The 20,221-nt window shown below is 38.4% G+C and overlaps 1 protein-coding gene across 1 annotated transcript in view; it reads left to right on the top strand.

Moving 5' to 3' along the window:
* Nucleotides 1-20,221, top strand: part of SGCZ (sarcoglycan zeta) — a gene marked incomplete at both ends in the record, with an annotated part of 532,526 nt that overhangs the window by 425,356 nt on the left and 86,949 nt on the right. Inside the window, 1 exon segment of the mRNA XM_082483107.1 lies at nt 7,169-7,256. Coding sequence (XP_082339233.1) covers nt 7,169-7,256 — 88 coding nt within the window.

Here is a 20,221-nt window from a genome sequence, read left to right as displayed (position 1 = left end):
CTTTATTTTGGGAATGCAGGAATATAGAAAATAGGGAAAGTATCTAATTTAATTCGATCAATACTTATATTAAGTCTTCTCATCTTGGAATTGTCCAGGAATAACTTGGACAATAAATTATTTGCTTCTCCCTATTGGAAGTACCAAGTATGTTGAGGACCCCACTGTCCTGACACCTTGGGAAGATTCTTGAGAATAATCTTGGAAAAGGTGAATGTTGGTAAATATTGATAAATAAGAATATTGGAAATATTAATGGAAGTAATATCTTGGAAATATTCTGATGAAGACTATTTTTCTGTAATTTGCATTTTGACAGTCCCAAACTCTTACGAGCTTCCAACAGTTTTAACAGAGACTTCAATCTTTTTAAGTGCTCAAAAGCTTAACAATTGCTGGCATTTGTAGGTCTGTTTTTTCCAAATCTTTCCTTATTCGAGTTCCTTCATGTTTGTTGAGTGTTAATTATGAAGTTAATGATGGAAAGTTTGGCTGTGAGGCTCCTAGCCTTACAGATGTGTGGCTTTTTAGTCCCTGGATTTTTGTCTTCCACCTCCATTATTACCTCCCCATTTGTAAAGAAGTTTGCTAAGAAACCCACTGATGTTCAGGGTCTGGACAACGTGTAAGAAGATAAGGAATGCTCTTTCCAGTCCCTCACAGCTTCTTTGATCCGCTTTCTCCCCTTCTTGACTGACACTGTGTCCTTCATATTCTCTTTCCAAACTTGCTGCACTTACTTCCTCCAAGGCAGTCTTCACACTTGTTATATCCCTCGTTTGCCTGAGCTGCAGTTGTCCACGTAGTTACTGCAAAACTTCTAAGTGGCTCTTTGACTCCCGTGGGCTGCTGGACTGAGCAGAGGACTGAGTATTGCCTATTTCTTTCAGTTCCCATTTTGTTGCTATGATGTGGTCAAATAACGGATGTATTGGTGGTGCTTTTCCCTGTATAGTTGACCAGACACAGCTGATCAACTTCTTCATTGTCACCCGCGGTATGAGCCTGTAGAGCAGTAGACAAACTGTGGTGCTGTGCAGCAGTGGGGAAACATGTTCCCTGTCTTCGTTCAAGTCTTGCAGTGCGCAGCCCCTGTGGGGTTGGGCATGGGGAATGCCACAGTGAGTTTCTCAGCAAACCAAAGTCTAACCCTGTATTTTTTTATTTTATTTTATTTTTATTTTTATTTTATTTTTAGTTTCTTCCATAATGCGAAAGTCCCTTGGAAACACAATGGTCATTCCGAGTCACTAGTTGATTGGGATAAGTTCGTTAAAAGAGCCCTGTCCTGCCATAACTGGATCAGCTGCCCATGCTGGGAATGGGCTTAAATAACAGAGTAGTATATAACCTTACGTCTTCTCGCAAGCTGCCAACAGACAGAGCTGGCAGATCTAGAATCCTGCCTATCTTTTTGCGTTACTTTTTACATCTATGTGACAGTGTGTGGAGGTCCGGAAACCTGAAGTGGTGTGCTCGGCCAAGCACAGGAATCTTATCATAAGAGAGGTAGTGCTTGCATCGTGAGCTATGGTATACAGAGTGCCACTATTCCTAAGAGTGTCAAAGTGGATGGTGTTATCATAATTAACTGTGTTCTGAGCATAAGCCGGGGATTGTAGTTAATTATACATTGTACCACCTTAGCTAGAGTAAATTAATGTTGTATTATAACTGGCATTAAATTGCTCTGTTTAAACTCTTTCTAATTTAAAGAGTGTGTTTTGGAACTGCTCTTCAAAACTGAGTTAGTTAGCGGGGATTGCCTATTTGAATGGTGTACGAAAGGCACGAAATTTGTCCGAAATATGTTAAAAATAATTGAACCATCTGTAAAAAAACGAGTTTTGTTATGATTGCTCATGCAGAATATTTTTTAGCAAAAACGCTTTATGAAGCAATCTATTGGCCTTTCCTATACTTACAGTAACCTGCTGATCTAATTCTAAAAACAGAAGTTGGTATTTATTAGTACTGCACTGTGATCCTTACTCAAAAAAAACCTCCAAAAACCCAACCTTTTTTCCCCCAGAATTTCCATTGTAGTTATAACTGGATTCAGATTCAAGACAGCTTTCTGAAAATATCCCATAAATTATTTTTTTTTATTTATTTATTTTTCCCTTTATGAATGCCAGCTGCAAACCTGGTTCAGATAAGAAGTGGCCATAGTAACATCGCGTTCGTCTGGTTTACCTTTAATACACTACTGAAAATCTTGAAGTTGTAACATTTCGGGGCTTAATAACAGGAGTCATCTCATTCAGTGACATGAGCGCCGGCTTGTTCTGGAGATCCTCATACCTGTCCGGGAGCAGTGAGGGCTGACTGCTCCCTAAGGGGTGGGGGACCCACCCCAGCGAGACAGCGCCGCCAGGAAGGGTTCAAATGGGGCTGGACTGGGGAGGTTGAGCGGGGCCAGTAAGGGCTGCTGCCGCCCCTACGGCCCCGAGAGCATCCCTCTGCAATAGTTTAGTTATTAGCGTATTGTTGTTATCGCTAAAAGCTCTGTGTAACTGTGAGAATGTTCTTCCTGTGTCGCTTTTTTGTGACCTACAGTATAATTTTTGAAATGGCATCACAAGTCATTCACTACCTCTTTTCTGAAGACCGCATTTGCATAGCCGTGCAGAAATAGAAAGTACAAGTGTTCTGTTAATGAGAAGGTGTATATATAGCCTGCTTCACTTCACATAATATTATATCTGGATTTTTTTTTAAGAAATTAGTAACAAATTAGTAACATGAAAGACATTTCTGTGTCAATGTGTCATGCATCAGATATAAAGGATTATACTTAAGTAGAGAATTTAAATCAGGAATAATTGTATTTGAGGTGAAAAGTTCTTACTCTGATACATGTGATTCATTAAGGATGGGGAAAAACCACAGAAAGTTGCTTTCCCAAATCAAGTCTTTTGCCTCAGGTATTTGCTTTTAAAAGTTTAGCTTTAAAAAAAATAGACCTTTTCAAGACATGAGATTCAGTATTTTATTTTTCACAGCTGAAAAATGTTCCCTATTACAGTAACTGGGTTCAGAAATCATTTCCAGAAAAAAGAAGACTGACATAATCTCACTATCTGAAATCCTTTGTTCTTTTTGATTTTTCATGTGTTTGCAAAGCAAGCTTTTCATTGTCCTGCAAATGGGCAACATAGCTGAAGGAAAGCAGCTTTCCACTAAGGAACTGGCTGCCTTTGGTGTGCATGAAGAATACTTAAAAATCACCCCATGAACAGTATGACTTGTTCCACTTAAAGATTTTTCACTGGCTGGGCAGTATACATGAAACTATTCCTGCAAATGCTTAACAAATACAGGTAATCTCAGAGCAAATTTATATAGCACGCTACTGCTGCGCTTCATTCATCACACATTTTTGCAGCTGAAGGTAGAATTATAAGGAGTGGGAAAGGAGCCCTGGTTGTATGTATGCTATGCAAAATGAAGAAACATGAGAGCAAGCTCTGAATTTCCATGAGAGAAAGGGGGAGGAAAAGGGTCAACTCTCCGGCTACAATTTTTTTGCATGTGCTTTTTATGGAGGAATATTTCATAATATAGATTTCAGATACTAGCACTGGATTTTAGGGACTACTTTGCTCCAAGACCCAATAATACTGGTAATTCAAAAGTGGTCTAAGTTTCCTGTAGCTCAGGAAACTCCCTGTTCAAGTGTCCTGTACCGCCAAGTTCAGGCGGCAAGAACAGCTTCAGGACGCAGGAGACCGGGGTCCAACTATGGCACGGCATTTTCCATGGGTCAAAACCTTGGGATGGCCAAGAGAGACCTGCCTTTTTATTTCTTTTTCTCATGCTTTCAAATTAACTCAGTGTCAAGAAGTGATATTAGGTGATGTAGGTGATGAATAACTACTTCAAGGATGTTCCTTGGAGTTGCTCATGATAAACTTTATACTGCATGTATATGATTATATCCTAAATATGGAGCGTATCTGTTCCTGATATTCGTAACACTGAGCTACAGAAATACACGGACCTCATTTTATAGCGCTACCTTACTTTATTACATGTGAGGGAAAATGTTCTTTGTGTTCACCTCTGAATGGAAGATCTCATATGCAGCTGTATAATTTCCGCAACAGAAGTAATAGATCTTTGCCCCTTTTTTCATGTGTGTGGTTTGGTTTTCTTTTGTCAGGTATAACCTAAAGCCTTTTTCATGAAGTAAATATACAAAAATTCTTTACTAATATACTAATCTGGGTTTTTTCTATACTTTATCAGCTGTCAGGGGACATCAGCCTAGAAAACTGCATCCACAAAGTAACTGTTCCTGTTCCTAGGCTTGTCTGACTTCAGAACAAGTCTTCTTCCAAATACTTCTACAGTGTTTGGAGAGCTTAATCATCTATTTATTTTCTGCTATTCTTTGTGTTGATATATTCATCAAAACATTTTTTTTTAATTTCCGATTTCCAGGAAAGAAGTGTGATGGCATACTTCTATCTCCGTTCTGACATCTGCATGTAAAGTATTTTGTGGATTATCGAGTCTATTAAATTGCAAGCCGAAGTTCACATCAGAAGAGTAGCAGACCTGGTGATCCAGAGAGAAAATTATCCAACAGTTTTATATATTTGTATTCATATGACTGACACTCATCTCACTTATACTCATCTCGCAGATCTATAATTCCACCAATTTCAGCTAAGTCACCTCTGAGTTGCCAGCTCCCCAGAGCAGACTGCCTTTGAGTGCCCTGAACCTCTGTCTTTGGGCACTTCCTGTAGAAAACAGAAGTGCAGGTAAACAGAGTGCCGGACTGCTTAAATTGATGGGAGTTTCGCCACTGGATTTTCTTTGGTCCAGAATTTAAGCTTGCAGCTCTATATTTGACAACCAGGAACTAAGGAATATAGATTTCAGCGCTTAACTTCTTCATCCCTCTTTTTATCTTTTAAATAAGACCAGTAAAGGAGAAAAAAAAGGCGGCTTGGCTCCCCTAATCTTTCACTATCCTGTGTTTGAGCGTTGATAGCCAAGGTCTTCATTTACAATTAGAGCCAGAGCACATGCAACCGGAGAGGCAGATTTTAGCCTAAGAATCTTGTGAAGTATTTTCCTTAGGTGAAAGGACAGAAACCTTCGGATCAGACTATGAACAGTGTTGGAAGCGTAAATTGCCAAACCCTTAGCTGGGAAGGCAAAAATAGGTATGGCAGTACCCTCACTCGCTAAGGGTGAGGTTATTCTAAGCGAGAAGGCTCTTCTCCAAATACTGACTAAGCAAAAGTGAAAAGGGCTCCTTAAAAATATACTTTGACCATGCAGCTGTCTGTCAGGACAACCTCCTTTCCCAGAGCAGCGGTTGCCTGGACTAATGATCTTCAAAGGACCATAAGGAAAGTGGAAATCAAATCAAGTGTTGAGAAAAAGGTCCTTAGCAGCTGCTTTTGTTGCCAGAAGCTCCCTAGATTGCATCACGTGTTTAGCTCAAACCAGTCACACTGAACACAGTGCCTCACTGATAATTATAGCTTTTTATCTAGCAAGATGGACAAGCCAAACAGTGACTTGCATCTGCCAGATTCCGTGATGCAGAGCTAATTGGCAGGATGTTAGAGAGGTCATAGCATGGTCCAGTGAGAGATGAAACACACCTGAACTCTTAGAAATTAACTCAGAATAATTTCAGGCTTCCCAGGGAACCGAGTATCATTTAAATTGAATAATCATGTTGAAAACAACTGGGAAGAGCGTTTCTTGCAGAGGAAAGCTCTGGATTCAAATGAAGGGATTGTAATTTATAGAAAATTTAAGTGCAAACCTAATGCATCATTCAGGTAAAAATAAATCTTTGTATATGGCTTTTTAACTCCTTTTCTTCTCTTCTTAAAAAGCTTTCATCAGGAAGATCCAATATATTGACACACACACCCACACAAGAAGTCTATCTAACCTAATATGCTCAATCCAGGAATGGCCAATAATGGATGCCCAGGGAAGAATCTAAGAATAAGGTGCACCTATAATAATTTTCGGAAATATTTTCCTAGCCCCTTAGTCATTCCTACCTTCGGCACTTCCCCAGCTGTTTCTGTCAGGTGCCGTACTGGTGTAGCATAAGCTTACCTGAGCAAAGGAAGTGCTGGAGAATTGCCAGAAGCATGAACGTGCCCGTGGTCTCACTGCAAGCCTAAGGGGGAGACAGGGAGGGAAGAGCCTCCCTGAAGCAGCCGCATCCCAATATTCCCTCCTCTCACGCACCCACGCCCCTCCAATGAGAGCGGGATCGCTAAGCTCTTTATTTTTAAGTCTGCCTTTCTCTTGGCTCTCTGTTGAAGCTCTTCCCCTTTCCCCTGCGTCTGTCCTTCCCGTGGAGGAGTGGATCTGGCTCCTCGTTCTTCAAGAAGCGAAATTCAATTCTGTCTTCATTTCTGAGATTCCTTAAGCTGGCTTTGGACACGGGATGTGCCTACACGTACATTCATGTAAACGTTCCTCAAACGCTTGAACCCAGTAGGATGTTGATAGCGATGTAGTCATGCTGCGAACCGACTTTAAAAATCAGAAGACCGTACTCCACATTGTACAGTGTTTGTCTTCACGCTCCATCAGCTTGATCACTATTAGTACCTGTCAGGTACTATTGGCAGTGGGTCGGGGTTGTCCGTTACGTGACCTCATCTTCCCGTGCTCTCTTTCTTTGCTTTTTGAGAGTAATAATAGCTTTTACCTTCAAAGAAATGCATGACTCTGTGTGTAAGCTTTTAGTAAGCCCAGTCCAAATATTATAGGTTGTACAGATTAATAGAATAATGTGGTATAATGTTGATTAGGTAGTTAGGAGAGTATATGTTAGCAGCATATGGAAAAAGCTAATGAAATAAGTTTGCTTTAAGGCATTTTGAATTTGTAACTTCGTAATATCCTCAGGAAATAAAGCCCGTTTTATATAAATTAAGTTCAACTCTGATTTCTAAAAGCAGGGATGCTATGCACGAAGGTTTTAAGCTTAAAATATTATTCTTGCTATTCTTTTCTATAAAAGTTTGGCTTGTGAAACACTTTATGAAATGATTGAAAAGGCTGTTGTATTTGACACGAGTCCCCTCTCAGCATGCATGTTTATATTTAGTTCTAACTTAATTCGACCTCAATTTTTTGTTCTCTCATTTATTGTCTTATACATGTTTCCCAGGATAGCCCACTGGTCTTACAGTCTGACAGAAATGTAACAGTGAATGCAAGGAATCACATGGGACAGTTAACTGGACAACTGACAGTAGGTGAGTGTTCTTTATTGACTGTTACGTATATCAGTTTAGCTTTATGAATAGGTTTCATGAATTAACATCAAAGATAAGATATTGCAGAATAGTCAGAAAAAAAAAAAATCTCATCACCGTACTCAAAAAACTAAGCATACAATGGATCATAAGAGCACGATTCAGCAATAACTGGAGCGAAAGGAAGTAGAAATGCCTCAAAGTAGTTAAAACAGCTTAAAGGAAAATGATTATTTTTGAGACAGCTGTAACAAAATAAACCAAAAAATCCTCAGCACAACACTGTCGTTTCGACAACATTTTCAGTGGGAAAATAATCATAATTTTCTTACAATTTCTGTCAATCTTCCATTACTTCAGTGCGAATTGGTTTATCCCCGTTACGCTTGCGATGTATTTGTATCAGAATTTATATTGAAAACAGTCAGAGTAACAGAATGTAACAAAACAGAACGAAACAAAACCCCAAATGCTTTCCTAGTCACTATAGAATTTAAAAAGGAAGTGATCATACTGACAGTCATTCATTAAAATGGTGTATGACATTTTGCAAAGTATAAAATATAGGAGAGCAAAGTTCCAAATGAAATGGAAATAAAAAATCCTCTACTTATCTGTTCCACTTTTCATGTATTTTTCCCTGCTTTTATTAAGTTTACCATGTTACCGTTTTTGGCACCAATCATGCTTATTGTGTTAGTAAATATGAAGTAATATTTTTTAAAATTTTCAGTACTGGAACAATAATGAATACATTAATTTCTTTTTAAGAATATTACCAACAAAAAGCAGTATAAAATAATGTTCTAGCTCTGTTAGAAAACTATATATAGACTGGGAATGGGATGAAAAATATGTGAGTGTGTATCTGTAAGATACTAATGTATATATAAATTTGAGGAGACACCCCTTAGACTCCACATCTTTTCATATTTTTTCACTTTACTTCTGGATTAAGCCGTTTTATCCACTCTTTTCCCTCATGTGCTGAGGATATGCTCACAAATAGCTTAAAGTTAAACTCTGGTTGATTTTAACTGCACTGAGCTTTCCTCCCGGCTGGAGACAGCGCCTTCAAGTTGTAAAAAAAAAAAAAATCTTTGGCAAGTGCAGACAGAATGACGCACCACCTGCACTGATTTCCCCGAATGACCGTATCAAATGAGTGGGCAAAGGTAACCGGACTTGCTAGCAGATACAGATGAGGAAAATTAAGCTAACGCCTGTTCTAACCGTATTGTGCTTGCCCAGCGTGTTTATGGAACGCGGTTCTGCTTCGTCTAGTACCTCTGTTATCCAAACCTTCCTCTTCGGCTGGTAATTGCTAAAAGGTGAGTTGCCCGTGGCAAACATTCACGTTGGCTGAAACAGATATGATATTCCGGTCGCTGACACTATTCCCGCACAGTGAATCCAGCACTGAAAATGTATGTGAGTGTCTCGAGACTGACCTACTTAAAGGCAGCACGCCAGAGGTTAATAGTCTTAAAACATAAAGGCCTGAAGAAAACATGTGTTCTTAAGTTATCGTCATTAGGGTGAACACCTGTGAGCTTCTCGGTGTGCAGCTGGCGCGGTGTCTGGAGAGTGGAAGTTTGCTAAATTCCAATGGTACTTCTCACTTTTTCTGTTCCTCTTCTTTTTCATAATGGCTATATGGCCTTTATTCTTTCCTATATTCGTATAAAAATCTGCTTCTTTATTTTTTACAAATTTCTCGTATAGTATTGAATACATATTAATGTATTCCTTATTTTCTTATTTATTATTCAATATTTCTTACTTAGTATAGGTACTTATAACTACTAGTACAATCAGTAAAAGCCTGAACATTCTATTATTGGAAATCAAAGAAATTAACAGGCACTTAATACTCAAAATGTATTATTCCTGCCCTCCTTTCCAAAAATTTTTGTTGTGTGAGGTAGAGCAGATAAAGACAAATTCTTGATTTTCGTGTAGGTAAAAGCATGGAAACATCTGCTGAGAGAAGGGAGGGGGACTCTCCTATAGCAGGTTTGCGGACATCAGAAAATGTTTTTTTTTCCTTTTAGCTATAAATACGCCCTGGAAAGTCCCTGCCTTCCTCAGAAATGTTCTGTGTCCCTTCCCTGGTGCTGCACGCTGAAGCAGTTGTATGCCTGGCTGCCCAGTGAAAGGGATGAAACCAAACAGTGGAGGAAGCATTGAGGAGAAATATTTTTAAGCTACAGAAAAAGTAAATTATTATGGCTTGGGGGAAAAAAATGTCGAATTAACAACTTTAAAATGTTCTTCCTATCTGTTAACTTCTTTTAAAAATTGAATCATAATAACAATAATAACAAAAGACCACACATTTATGTGCATGGCAGGAGCATTCTGAAAAGAAAGGAGGATGCCCATACCTTCAGGTGGGTGATAGTGCGCTTCCTATACTTGTGCTATCATTGGCATTTTATCTGTATTTCACGAGACATAAGTGATGTTACAAGGCAATAAATAGGCTGCTCTCCTGTCTTTGAGGTTCAAATTGCCATCATTGGTAATGTCAAATTTTAGGACAAGTAAAAAATGTTTCAGTGGTATTTGGAATTGTGCCATGCAAGACTAAGACAGCCTTAAGGGCATTTAATTAAAACTGTTAACGGAGGATAGATTAGTGCAAAGAAGTGGGGGTAGGGCTGGGGGGAAGACGACTATATGGTCACCCAGGGAGAGGGAAAAACTGCAGTGAAACTCTTAGTTCTGTGAGTGACTAAGGAAGACAAAATATTTCTGTAAAAAGCATCATGAAGACATCTCGGAACACACCCTAATTCAGAAGGAGCGAAGGAAAAGTATATTAAAAAAAAAAAAAAAAAGATATCTAAGAATACCGTGTGATTCAGTGGTGACATGTTTAAAGAGTGTAAAGCCAAGTCGTGGCTCCAGGTCTTATAACACCAAGGGCGCATCCATTATTAGAGTACAATGTATTTAAACTGACACTGAAAACTGGAAGGAGAGAAAGTTGTAGGTGTAGCAATGCTTTCTGTTGGGATCTATACCAACTGAGCTAGAAATCTTGTTTTGTGCTTCAGTCTATTTGTGACGTATAGTCAGGAAACTGCAAAGTTTGTGTCTGGATCTCCAAAAGGAATCCACAGCCTTCAGTTTTCAGACGTGCCATTTAAGACCAACAAAGCAGATGTAGCACAGACATAAATGATATCTACAGGATAAATATGTAAAGATGATCATTCATTGATTTTTGCATCTAAGCTAGATAAGGAAAAGTAATCACATCTCTCCCCTCCCAACCCTTACTTAGCAGTACCCTTTGCATTTTGCATTCTACTGAATTACCTTGACGCAACCTTTTCTCTCTATTTAGTTAATGTCTCCAGAGTTTAAAGCTATATGTTAAAAGATCTACTGATTTTCTGACAATCTTAGAAATGCATGACGGTTGCTCAACCTCAAGCCAGAAGTCTGTTGTCTCCAGACCATACACAGCTCTGCCTGGTTCTGTAGAGGACAAGTGCTGAAGGGATCAAAACTAAATATGGCTGAAATGAGACATTTGAACCTCACGTGTACTTAACATAACATCATCTTCAGATTTGATTATTACTTTGCCAACTTTCCAACTTTTCTCTTTTTTTGTTGTTTTTGTTGGTTTGTTTGTTTGTTTGTTTTGTTGGTTTGTTTCATTTGTTTTTTTTTTTTTTTCCCATTGCTGCAATAATTGCTTCTGACAGGTACTTCTGCCATTGCTTGACCCTTTTCCATTCGTAAAGATCCTTAGGGATATCTGACAACTTGTTAGAATACGCCCCACAGATATAAACGGGCACTTCATTCTTGCTAAGCTTTGAGCTCTTTATGACAGAATCATAACTCTCATAGAGGTCCAGAGCTGTATAAGTCACAGCTTTAGAGAGCTCCCGAACCTGTAGCTCTACACGAGATCTCTACAGCCATGCAAACTGAGAAAAATTATTTGAATGCCAATGAAATTTACATCACGCTTTTGCAAATACTTTTTGAAGATAGCAGGCAGGTGTATACTTTTCAATTACAGCACTCGTAAAGGCTGACAACAGTACTAAAAGATACAGATATTCAAGTAACTTGTCAAACTTGATGACACTTTCCACCCATTTACCACAAAATTTTGTTTTGTATCCAAGTTATTTTTTTTTTCTTAAAAATGCCCTTGCTTTCTTGCTGTCTTCCACCAAGAGTACGTGGAGTAATTTGCAGAAATTGTTGGACATTAGAAACTACAGGTATGAAACCTTGTGGGAGTGGAAATAGTCCCCTTCGTTGTTCTTAACTGCATCATATATGCCAATCTCCTGTGCCTATATCTACTGATACCTTACCGGGTAACACATCCTGCTGCTACTTCATTTCCGAGGTCATCAAAGTAACTCATTACCTAAATGTTGCTCACGATGTTCCCGTTACAAATACCTCAGTCCATTTTATCGGAGTTTGGTCTAGACATCAAAGAAGATTTGAAGCAAGAGACAACATTTCAAGCGTTCTTGCTTTTAGAATTACTTGTGGTAGAACTTGGAATAATACGTGCGCACATGCGGCTGTAAATCTTTGATATCTATCGTCAGACATTTACTTATTTAAGATTATTATGAACTTGAACTAAGTGTCTGTTAAGGCAATGGAAGTAAAAACGTGCTTAAGTAACAATGGCCTGGAAATGCTTCTATAATTTTTCATCTTGTTTGCAGACGTAGGAGAATCAAATATAAGGTCTTTTGTTCTAAGTGTTGCAGGAAGAGGGTGGTTTCCGAGTGGTCATACACATATGCCCTTTCCTAACAGTAGGAAAAGGGAACAAAAGGGCTCAGCTCCCCTCTCTCTTACCTGTGTTATTGTTCTTGTATTGTCGATGGTAGAGTGCTGGTGAGGGAAGGAATGACGTTATTTTACAGTCCCTCATTAACTGCTTCTACCCTTCAACTCCACAGATACAGATCGGGACTTTAATCATCAGGAACATGTGAAATAAAGCCTTTCTCCTTACCCTTACAGGGAGGTTTTCCTACCTGTAGTCCCGAACTACAGTGAAATGTCAAAAATCTAAAATACACTGAACGTTCTGCTAGTTTAATTTTCATATGAAAGCATTTGCTCTTGTAACCACTGTGGGTGTGGTGGGATCGTGAATATTGTTAAGAAGACATATTGCAAAACCACAGTTAGACAGATGAGTTACCCATTTCTCAGCATTCTCTGAGTTTGTATCCCTGAATGAAAATACAGACTGAAACCCTCCTAATTTTGGTTCTTAAAACCACTTTAATGTGTGGAAATCAGAGATGCAGGCAATTCACCTCTACCATACCTAGATGAATTAGTAGTCCAGCTTTTGCAGTGATGTACGAATAGGACTATTTTGTGCTGAAGTTCAGACTGAATATGTAATAGCTTCAAATCTTCTTTTGGCGATTTTGTCATTAATCAGGCTCTTCTCATTGTAGCAAAGGTTTTTAACTTATAGTTAACTCCCTCTTCCTTTTCTAATCCAAGAAAATGAACACAGAATCTGTAATTTCTGTGCTAGATTGCTTGCATCGTTTACATCTTCTCAGACGTTTTTGCACCTTAAATGGAATTTTCTGCTGAAAATTACCCTGCTGTCTAATATTTTCCCTTGTTTTAAGTCAGTTACTGGTCGATTCGGAGAATATTTAAATAAATTACACAGCAAAATGTTATACATTACGAGTACATAAATTTTGCAGTATAGTGTTTCTTACCAAAGGTTTATAGCCAGGTTTGTATTCCAAGTATAGGAATACAAACAATTTACCAGGAGGTGACACTACATCTCATCTGCTAGTCTGGGGTACAAACCCATTGTCAGATCTTTTAAACGTAGGTAAACGTGAGATAACTTACCCTTTTCTAGTACAGGTTAGCTACCTTGTACTTAACTGCTGAGTTAAAGCACCTCGTTGAGCTTCGGGCATCCCTGCGGAAGGTACGAGGGAGCGGTGCTTGAGAGGCCATATGGCTTTATGTCTCCTCCTGGCAAAGTGCGCGAGATGAGCCAGGAGGCCGTCAGAAGGCGAGCCATGTTGCTCGTAACAGTTGAAATGTCCAGCTGGAATCTGAGTCTCATCCCTTCTCATAATTTACAGTGCAATGTGACGTTGTCTCTGTTTCTCTCTGTCTATTCCCTGGAAAAGTCTTTTTCCAAACCATCTGTGCTGTAACAGGTTTTGTAATAGGAGCTCACATAAAATATATTCAGATATACTCTTAATGACTTTGGCTAAGCTATCTACTCCCATTAATTAATTACCTTGAAGTGCGGTATTAGGAAAATGTGAGGCTCTGAAAACTGGTCAAAACCTCAGCCTCTTTGCCAGCACTTTGATGGGTCTGCCAAAGCAGCCTTTTAAAAATTAACATGTTATTTATTTGAAATTCATCCATATCTCTCCTGCAAGTCTCTAAGTCATCTTCCAATAATAGAAAGCCTCTCAACTTGTTTGTTTTGGTTCAGCGTCAAGAGGCAGTAATAGTTAATGGACTAGTAAGAAACAGTTGCAAACAACTCTTTTCTAGTTTTTACTTCTATTTCAATTGTAAATTAGTTGCATCTCTCTGCCTTAATCTGCATATGTACATTTGACATTCAGCAGTGGTGAAATTAGGCTCTTGCGACTCGCCCTTGCATTAACTGGATTAAAAAATAATACTTTTTTATACACCCATTCCATAATTAACTCATAAAACTATTAAATATACTTGGTATCATTAACCATTTGCAATCCACTTTGTGCTCGGGTAACAAGATCTTTTTGAATGACAGAGATACTTCAGACAGTACTTCAGGTGACTTTCAATCATTTAGGCACATTTTCAATTTTTAAGCAATATCTTTCATATCGTTATGTTATCGTTATGCGCGGACATAACACTACATTGCTCTTTAATATTTGAAATACCTTATGGTGTAAAATGTATGTTGTGTCTCCCTTATGAATTGCCACATGAAAACCGTGCTGTAAAATCTGAGAGCAGTATGCTATTTCTCGCGTCATTTATTAGGACCAAGTGGTAATCCTTTCTGGTAAATACGGCATTATTTAAACTGAAACCTCCGTCCTGAAATACAAGAGCACATTGTGTCAGTTGATACGTCGAGAATTAAAAAATTCCCCCCTGAATAAACACAAATGCAAGCAGCGGTAGGGCAATAACTAAATTCTGTGCAATTTCTGTGTGGTTATTTCGGTGTTGAGAGCGCTTGTGCGTTGCTGGTTCAAAACAGCCATAGCAGAAAAGGTCTATGCTGTGGATAGGATCCCTTGCTTTAATTTTTATCACCCTCACTAACGTGTTCTACATAATCTTCTTTGAATCTTAAAAATAATCACTTTTTGTTAAATTATTTAAACGCTACATCGGTACTTCCAGAGCTGGGGTCTTCAGAACTCTTACTCTTATTTCTGCATTCAGTTAATTTTTCTTTTCTTCTTTCTGCCTTCTTCACACTCTAAAAGTTTTCAACTTCTGAGTGCTGATCCAACTTTTCTTCTTTTCTTTTTCTTCCCCTCAGCCTGAGCTCAGGAAGACTATTTCTAGATAGGATACAAGATACAGCTCGTGTTTGTTCGTATCTGAAGTTGTGTTGATCTCCTGTGGAGAGCACCTTTTGCTGTCTGTAACTGACAGACAAAAAGAAAAACATACTTTGTACATTTATAACTCATCTGATACTTCTCTCTACAGTATTTGTAGCATAGGCAAAATACATGCGGGTTATCTTCTCTCTCTTTTTCTGAGTTTATTCATCGCCTGTGTTCGGAAGGAATTTTGAGGGCCGCTACCTGGATTTTGATGTGTTTTTCTTACCACAATCGAGAGCTGGTTTGGAAAGGACAAGCACATGGAGGAAACTATGCTTTTTCAAAGTCAGAATATGCATTCTTGAGTTTGGACTTTAGAACTCTTCCAAGGTGTACGCAGCTACTGGGCAGTGTGCTTTTTTGTTTCTTCTACAACAGCTCCAATTTTCTTGTGTAATATTCACTATAAATCTTAATTTTTGTTGAGTTGCTCTTATGAAATTGGACATTTGGAGCCAGATGTGTAGATGTGGCGCTTAGGGACATGGTTTAGTGGTGGACTTGGCAGTGTTAGGTTGACGGTTGGACTCGATCTTAAAGGTCTTCTAAAACCTAAATGGTTCTATGATTTCTTCTTTTATGTGTGGACAAGGTATGAAGCTGCTTCAGAAGAAATTCAGGTTGGACTTTAGGAAAAGGTGTGTCACTGTGAGAGTTTTTGGCCACTGGAACATGATTCCTGTGGAAAGTGGTCACAGCACCAAGCCTGTAAGGATTCAAGGAGCATCTGGATGACACTCTCAGGTGTACGGGTTAGTTTTAGGTAGTCTTGCGAGAAGCAGGGAGTTGGACTCAATGATCCTCATGGGTCCCTTCCAACCCAAGATACTATATGATTCTATGATCCTTTCCAAGGGCTACAGAATAAATAGTCCATGGAGGAGAAGAAGAAGGACAAGTAGCAGGTCTTCCTCGGACGGCCTGCTGGAAGCCAGCGAAGCGTCAGGTCCCAGCTGCGGATGGTTGGTGCTGGCAGGAACAGCCAGGCACACAGAGGACTCGCCGCTTGCTGTCCTGCCACAGGATAACCTTCAGAAAAGCAGCAGCCACAGGCCTCTTTTCTCGTGAGAGGGCAACAGGTAATGTTCTGTACCCACTGTCACTTCAGGGATGATGGGAAAAGGGTGAAAGGGAATACTAAATCAGTGATTTCCAGGTGGTGATGGTGGAAGGGGAGAAAGAGTGTAGCGGTGACCCTGTGCAGAGGGATGTCTCGTACGCCAGGTATGAGCCTCAGCTCGGTGCCTCAGCATTTCATCTCAACGCTAACTTCGACTCCAGAGCATCTGTAGGGAGACTGGGCGTACGCTGAAGTAGAATTTCAATTATCAATGGCTATTTTGGCAGCGGTATATCAGTCCTCCACTTACCTTTGTGCTTTATAGACTTTTTATTTTACCTCATTGCATTTTAAATGCAAGTCTAGGTGTTTCCACTGTTTCTAGAAAATTGGCGCTGAAAACTAGGAAACTGAATATTCTGTTTCACTTCTCAAATAATTACTCCTCAGTATTAAAATACAGTATTTTTTTTCCCCCTGTACCATATGAGAGGACATGGAAGTCCCAGAAGTGGTTGGAATTAATTGTAGGAATAGAGTCTGAGTGGGAAGAGGTCATTAATGGTTTGCATGGTGGTACAGAAGTGTTAGTGTTTAAACATTAATCCACTGCCATCTGTCCTGCTGTTGTTACCCACATGCTGTTGGCCAATACAGACAGCGTAACTACTACCCAAATGTTCAGAGCAGCGAAAGAGGAAGAGAGAGATTCCCCCAAATCAGAGAAATCGACATTATTCAAAGGTATTTATGTAGGTTTTGAGGGATACAGCATACAGATCTTCAAAAGATGGTTCTAATTCTTTGTCTTTAGCTCTATCGACTGTTAATACTTCATTTAACTGCAAAGACAGGTGCTGTGCATGCATTGTGATATTCACAAGGCTGCTGCTGGGTGCTAAGCATTATTAAATTACCTACAGCATCTGGACCTTTAGCAAGTCCCTGACAGGACATTAAGATTTTATTTTTACCCTTTTTTTCCCTGATGTTCAGACAGCTCATTAATATTGGTAAGAATATATTATTGTGATAGGAGTGGCTGAGGTGAAGGACAAAATAAGGGCAAATAAATAAGAAGCTGTTTTTAACTCAATTAAATAAGAAAACATAATTAAAACGAGAGAAAGAGAAGAGCAGTGAGATCTTTCTGGTGTTCTCCTTTGCTACAGAGAACACTTGGAAGAAGAAACTCAACAGCATGCTGCTGCTGTTAAAGATCTTGAAGTGACAGCAAAGAGAATTGTCAAAAATGTAATTTGATTGTAGAGTTACAGTATTTATTCACCTAAGTTATCTTTAAAAACCCTGGGTTCTATCGGTTATCTCTGTTGAGCCAGCTCTGGGAAATTAGCCTGTTTCTATATATAAAAAACATTTTGCAAGTGGATTGTCAGGCTTATTTGTCCGTGAAAATTATTTGTCCATACAAGATCATGAAACTCTTCGGTCAAAAGTTCTAGTTCATCTATTAGATGACTAGTATTAAAAAATAAATAAACTTCTATTTTCTAGAATTTCCTCTCACATGTCTATGGAGTGTCAGAAATTACATCTCACTGTTATTTTACAATTATTACGTTTTTAAAAACACTAATGTAGAAGTTTACTTTCTAATTCTTGTACTGCTTTGTCTAAGTCCTATAAAAATATGCAGTTCCTAACCCACCTTTGGTGTCTGACACTGAAACTTTAGTAACATGTTGGAAAATGGCAGTTAATATCCATGGCTAGAACATAGCTGGTTTGTTGTGCTGATTTATCAAGGTAATTCTGTTTATTTGCCTTTTAATTATTTTGCCTCCATTAGGACAATATGGAGTTCCAAATTCCATATTATGCCAACACTAGAGATGTTTAATTCTGCCATTTGTAGATGAGCAGAGCTGTCTTGATGTAATTTGATGTAATTTGTCTCAAGCATGTGCAGGACATTTAAGACTATAATTAATACGGATTTTTAAAATTTCTGTATTACATAAATATATCTCTGAAAATACCTTCTTTTTCCTTAGGTTATTCTTAGGGTGATAAATATTGCAGTTGCAGCTGAGTTATGAACAGATGACATTGAATTAATGATTAGCTGAATATTTCAAAATTTCAACTAGATTTCTTCCTGTGAAGAAAAGCATTCCATAAATCTGAAATTAATTAGTCACTGGGAATATTATCACTCACTGAGTCACTAACATCAGTTACAGATCAAAATAATACAGAGGAAGCATTTTTTCCAAATCAAAATTAAGGACTACGTTGCCCTTAAAATAAGTTATACCAACATTAGAGTCCCAAAACTTACTGAGTTTCCTTTTGTGATGTTTTGGACAGATGTTTTGTTTGGAGAAGCTGTTTTGTTGCTCTTCTCTCACGTGTATTACCAAGGCACGTGAACTCTTTACCGCCTTAAAGTTATCAGACACTAAAAGCTTCTTACTCATTTTGCTGTTGGAATGGAGAACGTGTTTTTTTCTATTGAGGAAAAGGGTGATGGTACGGTTCCTGACGCTCACCTTTCTTTTAAGAAGGAAAGGAAAATTTGCTAATCTTCCATCTCTAGTTTGGTCTTTTGGGGCTCTTTATTTGCTTGCATTTTGGGGTTTGGTTTTTGTTGTTTTCTTATTTTCTTATTTTCTCTGTGGAACATGCATATGAAGCCAGATGCTAATTTACCGCCTCTGTTTTTCTCTGTGGTGGAGTGATTCAAGTTGGCTTGCCGTATTGCCAGAGCAATAGCACAAGAAAGGAAAAGAGAATCATACTTAATCCTGCTAGGGTTCAAACTTGATCAGAATAATAAATACTGAGAAAGTTAATCTTAAACGTACAATCGACACAGGAGATTTCAAAGCATCTATCATAAGTTTAAAAATGCAACATCCAAAGTCCAGGCAAAAATTCCACGTGTGCTGCAGGTCATGCCTCTGAATGTGGACATCCATCTGCATCTAGGTTAGGTTTCTTTCCAGATACAAAATAATACATTCCTTTAAGGACACTTCAGATTTTCTCGTGATACTAAGCCTGTTCCATTACCATAAGATTCTACTCCCACGGGTATCGCTATAGCCTTTCTAAGGGGTGTATTTGAAAGGCAGACAATCTGGGAGTGATTCAAATCACCGATAAAGATGCAGAATTTAAGTGTCAGCAGGATAGGAATCTGAGATAGATGTCTTCATCCGTGAATTGAATTGCATCTTCTGTGTTACAAGTCAACAATGAACTCCATTGAGAACCTTAATCAGAAGAGACACCTCCAGAAGCTAAGAGCCCAAATCTGCTTTTATCCTGTTTCTGCAGCTTTCCTGGCCCTTGTCCCGCTGTCAAGGGCAAGGAGACAAGTAATTTCCTAAATGGATAATACAAAAATCCTGAGAGCCGGGCTAAGCCATCATCATCTTGTGCTGTCATAGTGGGTGCCAGTTGTTCGGAAATCTGCAAATGCAGTTCACTGATCTACCAAGTGGCAGAAGGGGTTTAAATTATCATTTTCTGGTCATCAGGCTATATTCTCGTTTTACTACCCAGTAGTACCCAGCGGTAGCCTTTTTGTAGATGAATCCCGTATATCTTTTAACACTTCTACAGTTTTTCATTAAACCTTTTTCAGATAAAGTGTGATTATACGTACTGCTAACACGCGTTGCATAGATAACTTCAGTGTATTTGTCCTCTCTAGTTAAAGTGGATAATCTGAGAAAAAGTCACTTCAGAAAAAATAGATTTTCTAGTCCTGCCTATGTTATAGCTATCAGTGTAGAATTCATTTTGTAAAAATGTAAAATACATTTTTTAACATTCCTTTTCCAAGAAAGCTCCGAAGTACTGTGGCAGCTCATATCCTTTATTTCAATCTTTTCTCAAAACGTGACAAATTCAATTATTTTTCTCAAAAAGTTTAATCTGCGTTCAGAAATCTTTTAGCGATCTAAGTCAGTACATTGTGAATAACATTATACAATATTTTCTAGTCACAACAGGTTGTATTTGAAGTCAATGGAAAACTGCCACAAGCATCTGAAAAAACAACTTCCATCTTTTTAATAAAAACTAGGGGTTGGGGGGAAGAAAAAAAAAAAAGAAGGAAAAAAGATTTAAAACTAACCTCTGAATACTAAGTGTGTATAAAGAATACAAGTAAAAATATTTAAATTAACTTTTAATGTATATAAATAAGCCACCAAATATGTTGAAAATACAGATTAGAAACAAATTTCAGAATGACTGTCTAATGGCTAAAGAGAATATTATCAGTAAGAAAGATAAAACTT

Source organism: Vanellus vanellus, assembly GCF_965231255.1.
Source record: "Vanellus vanellus genome assembly, chromosome: 4".
Taxonomy (NCBI): Eukaryota; Metazoa; Chordata; class Aves; order Charadriiformes; family Charadriidae; genus Vanellus; species Vanellus vanellus.
The sequence above is the reverse complement of the archived record's forward strand: the minus strand, read 5'-3'. Positions and strand labels throughout refer to the sequence as shown.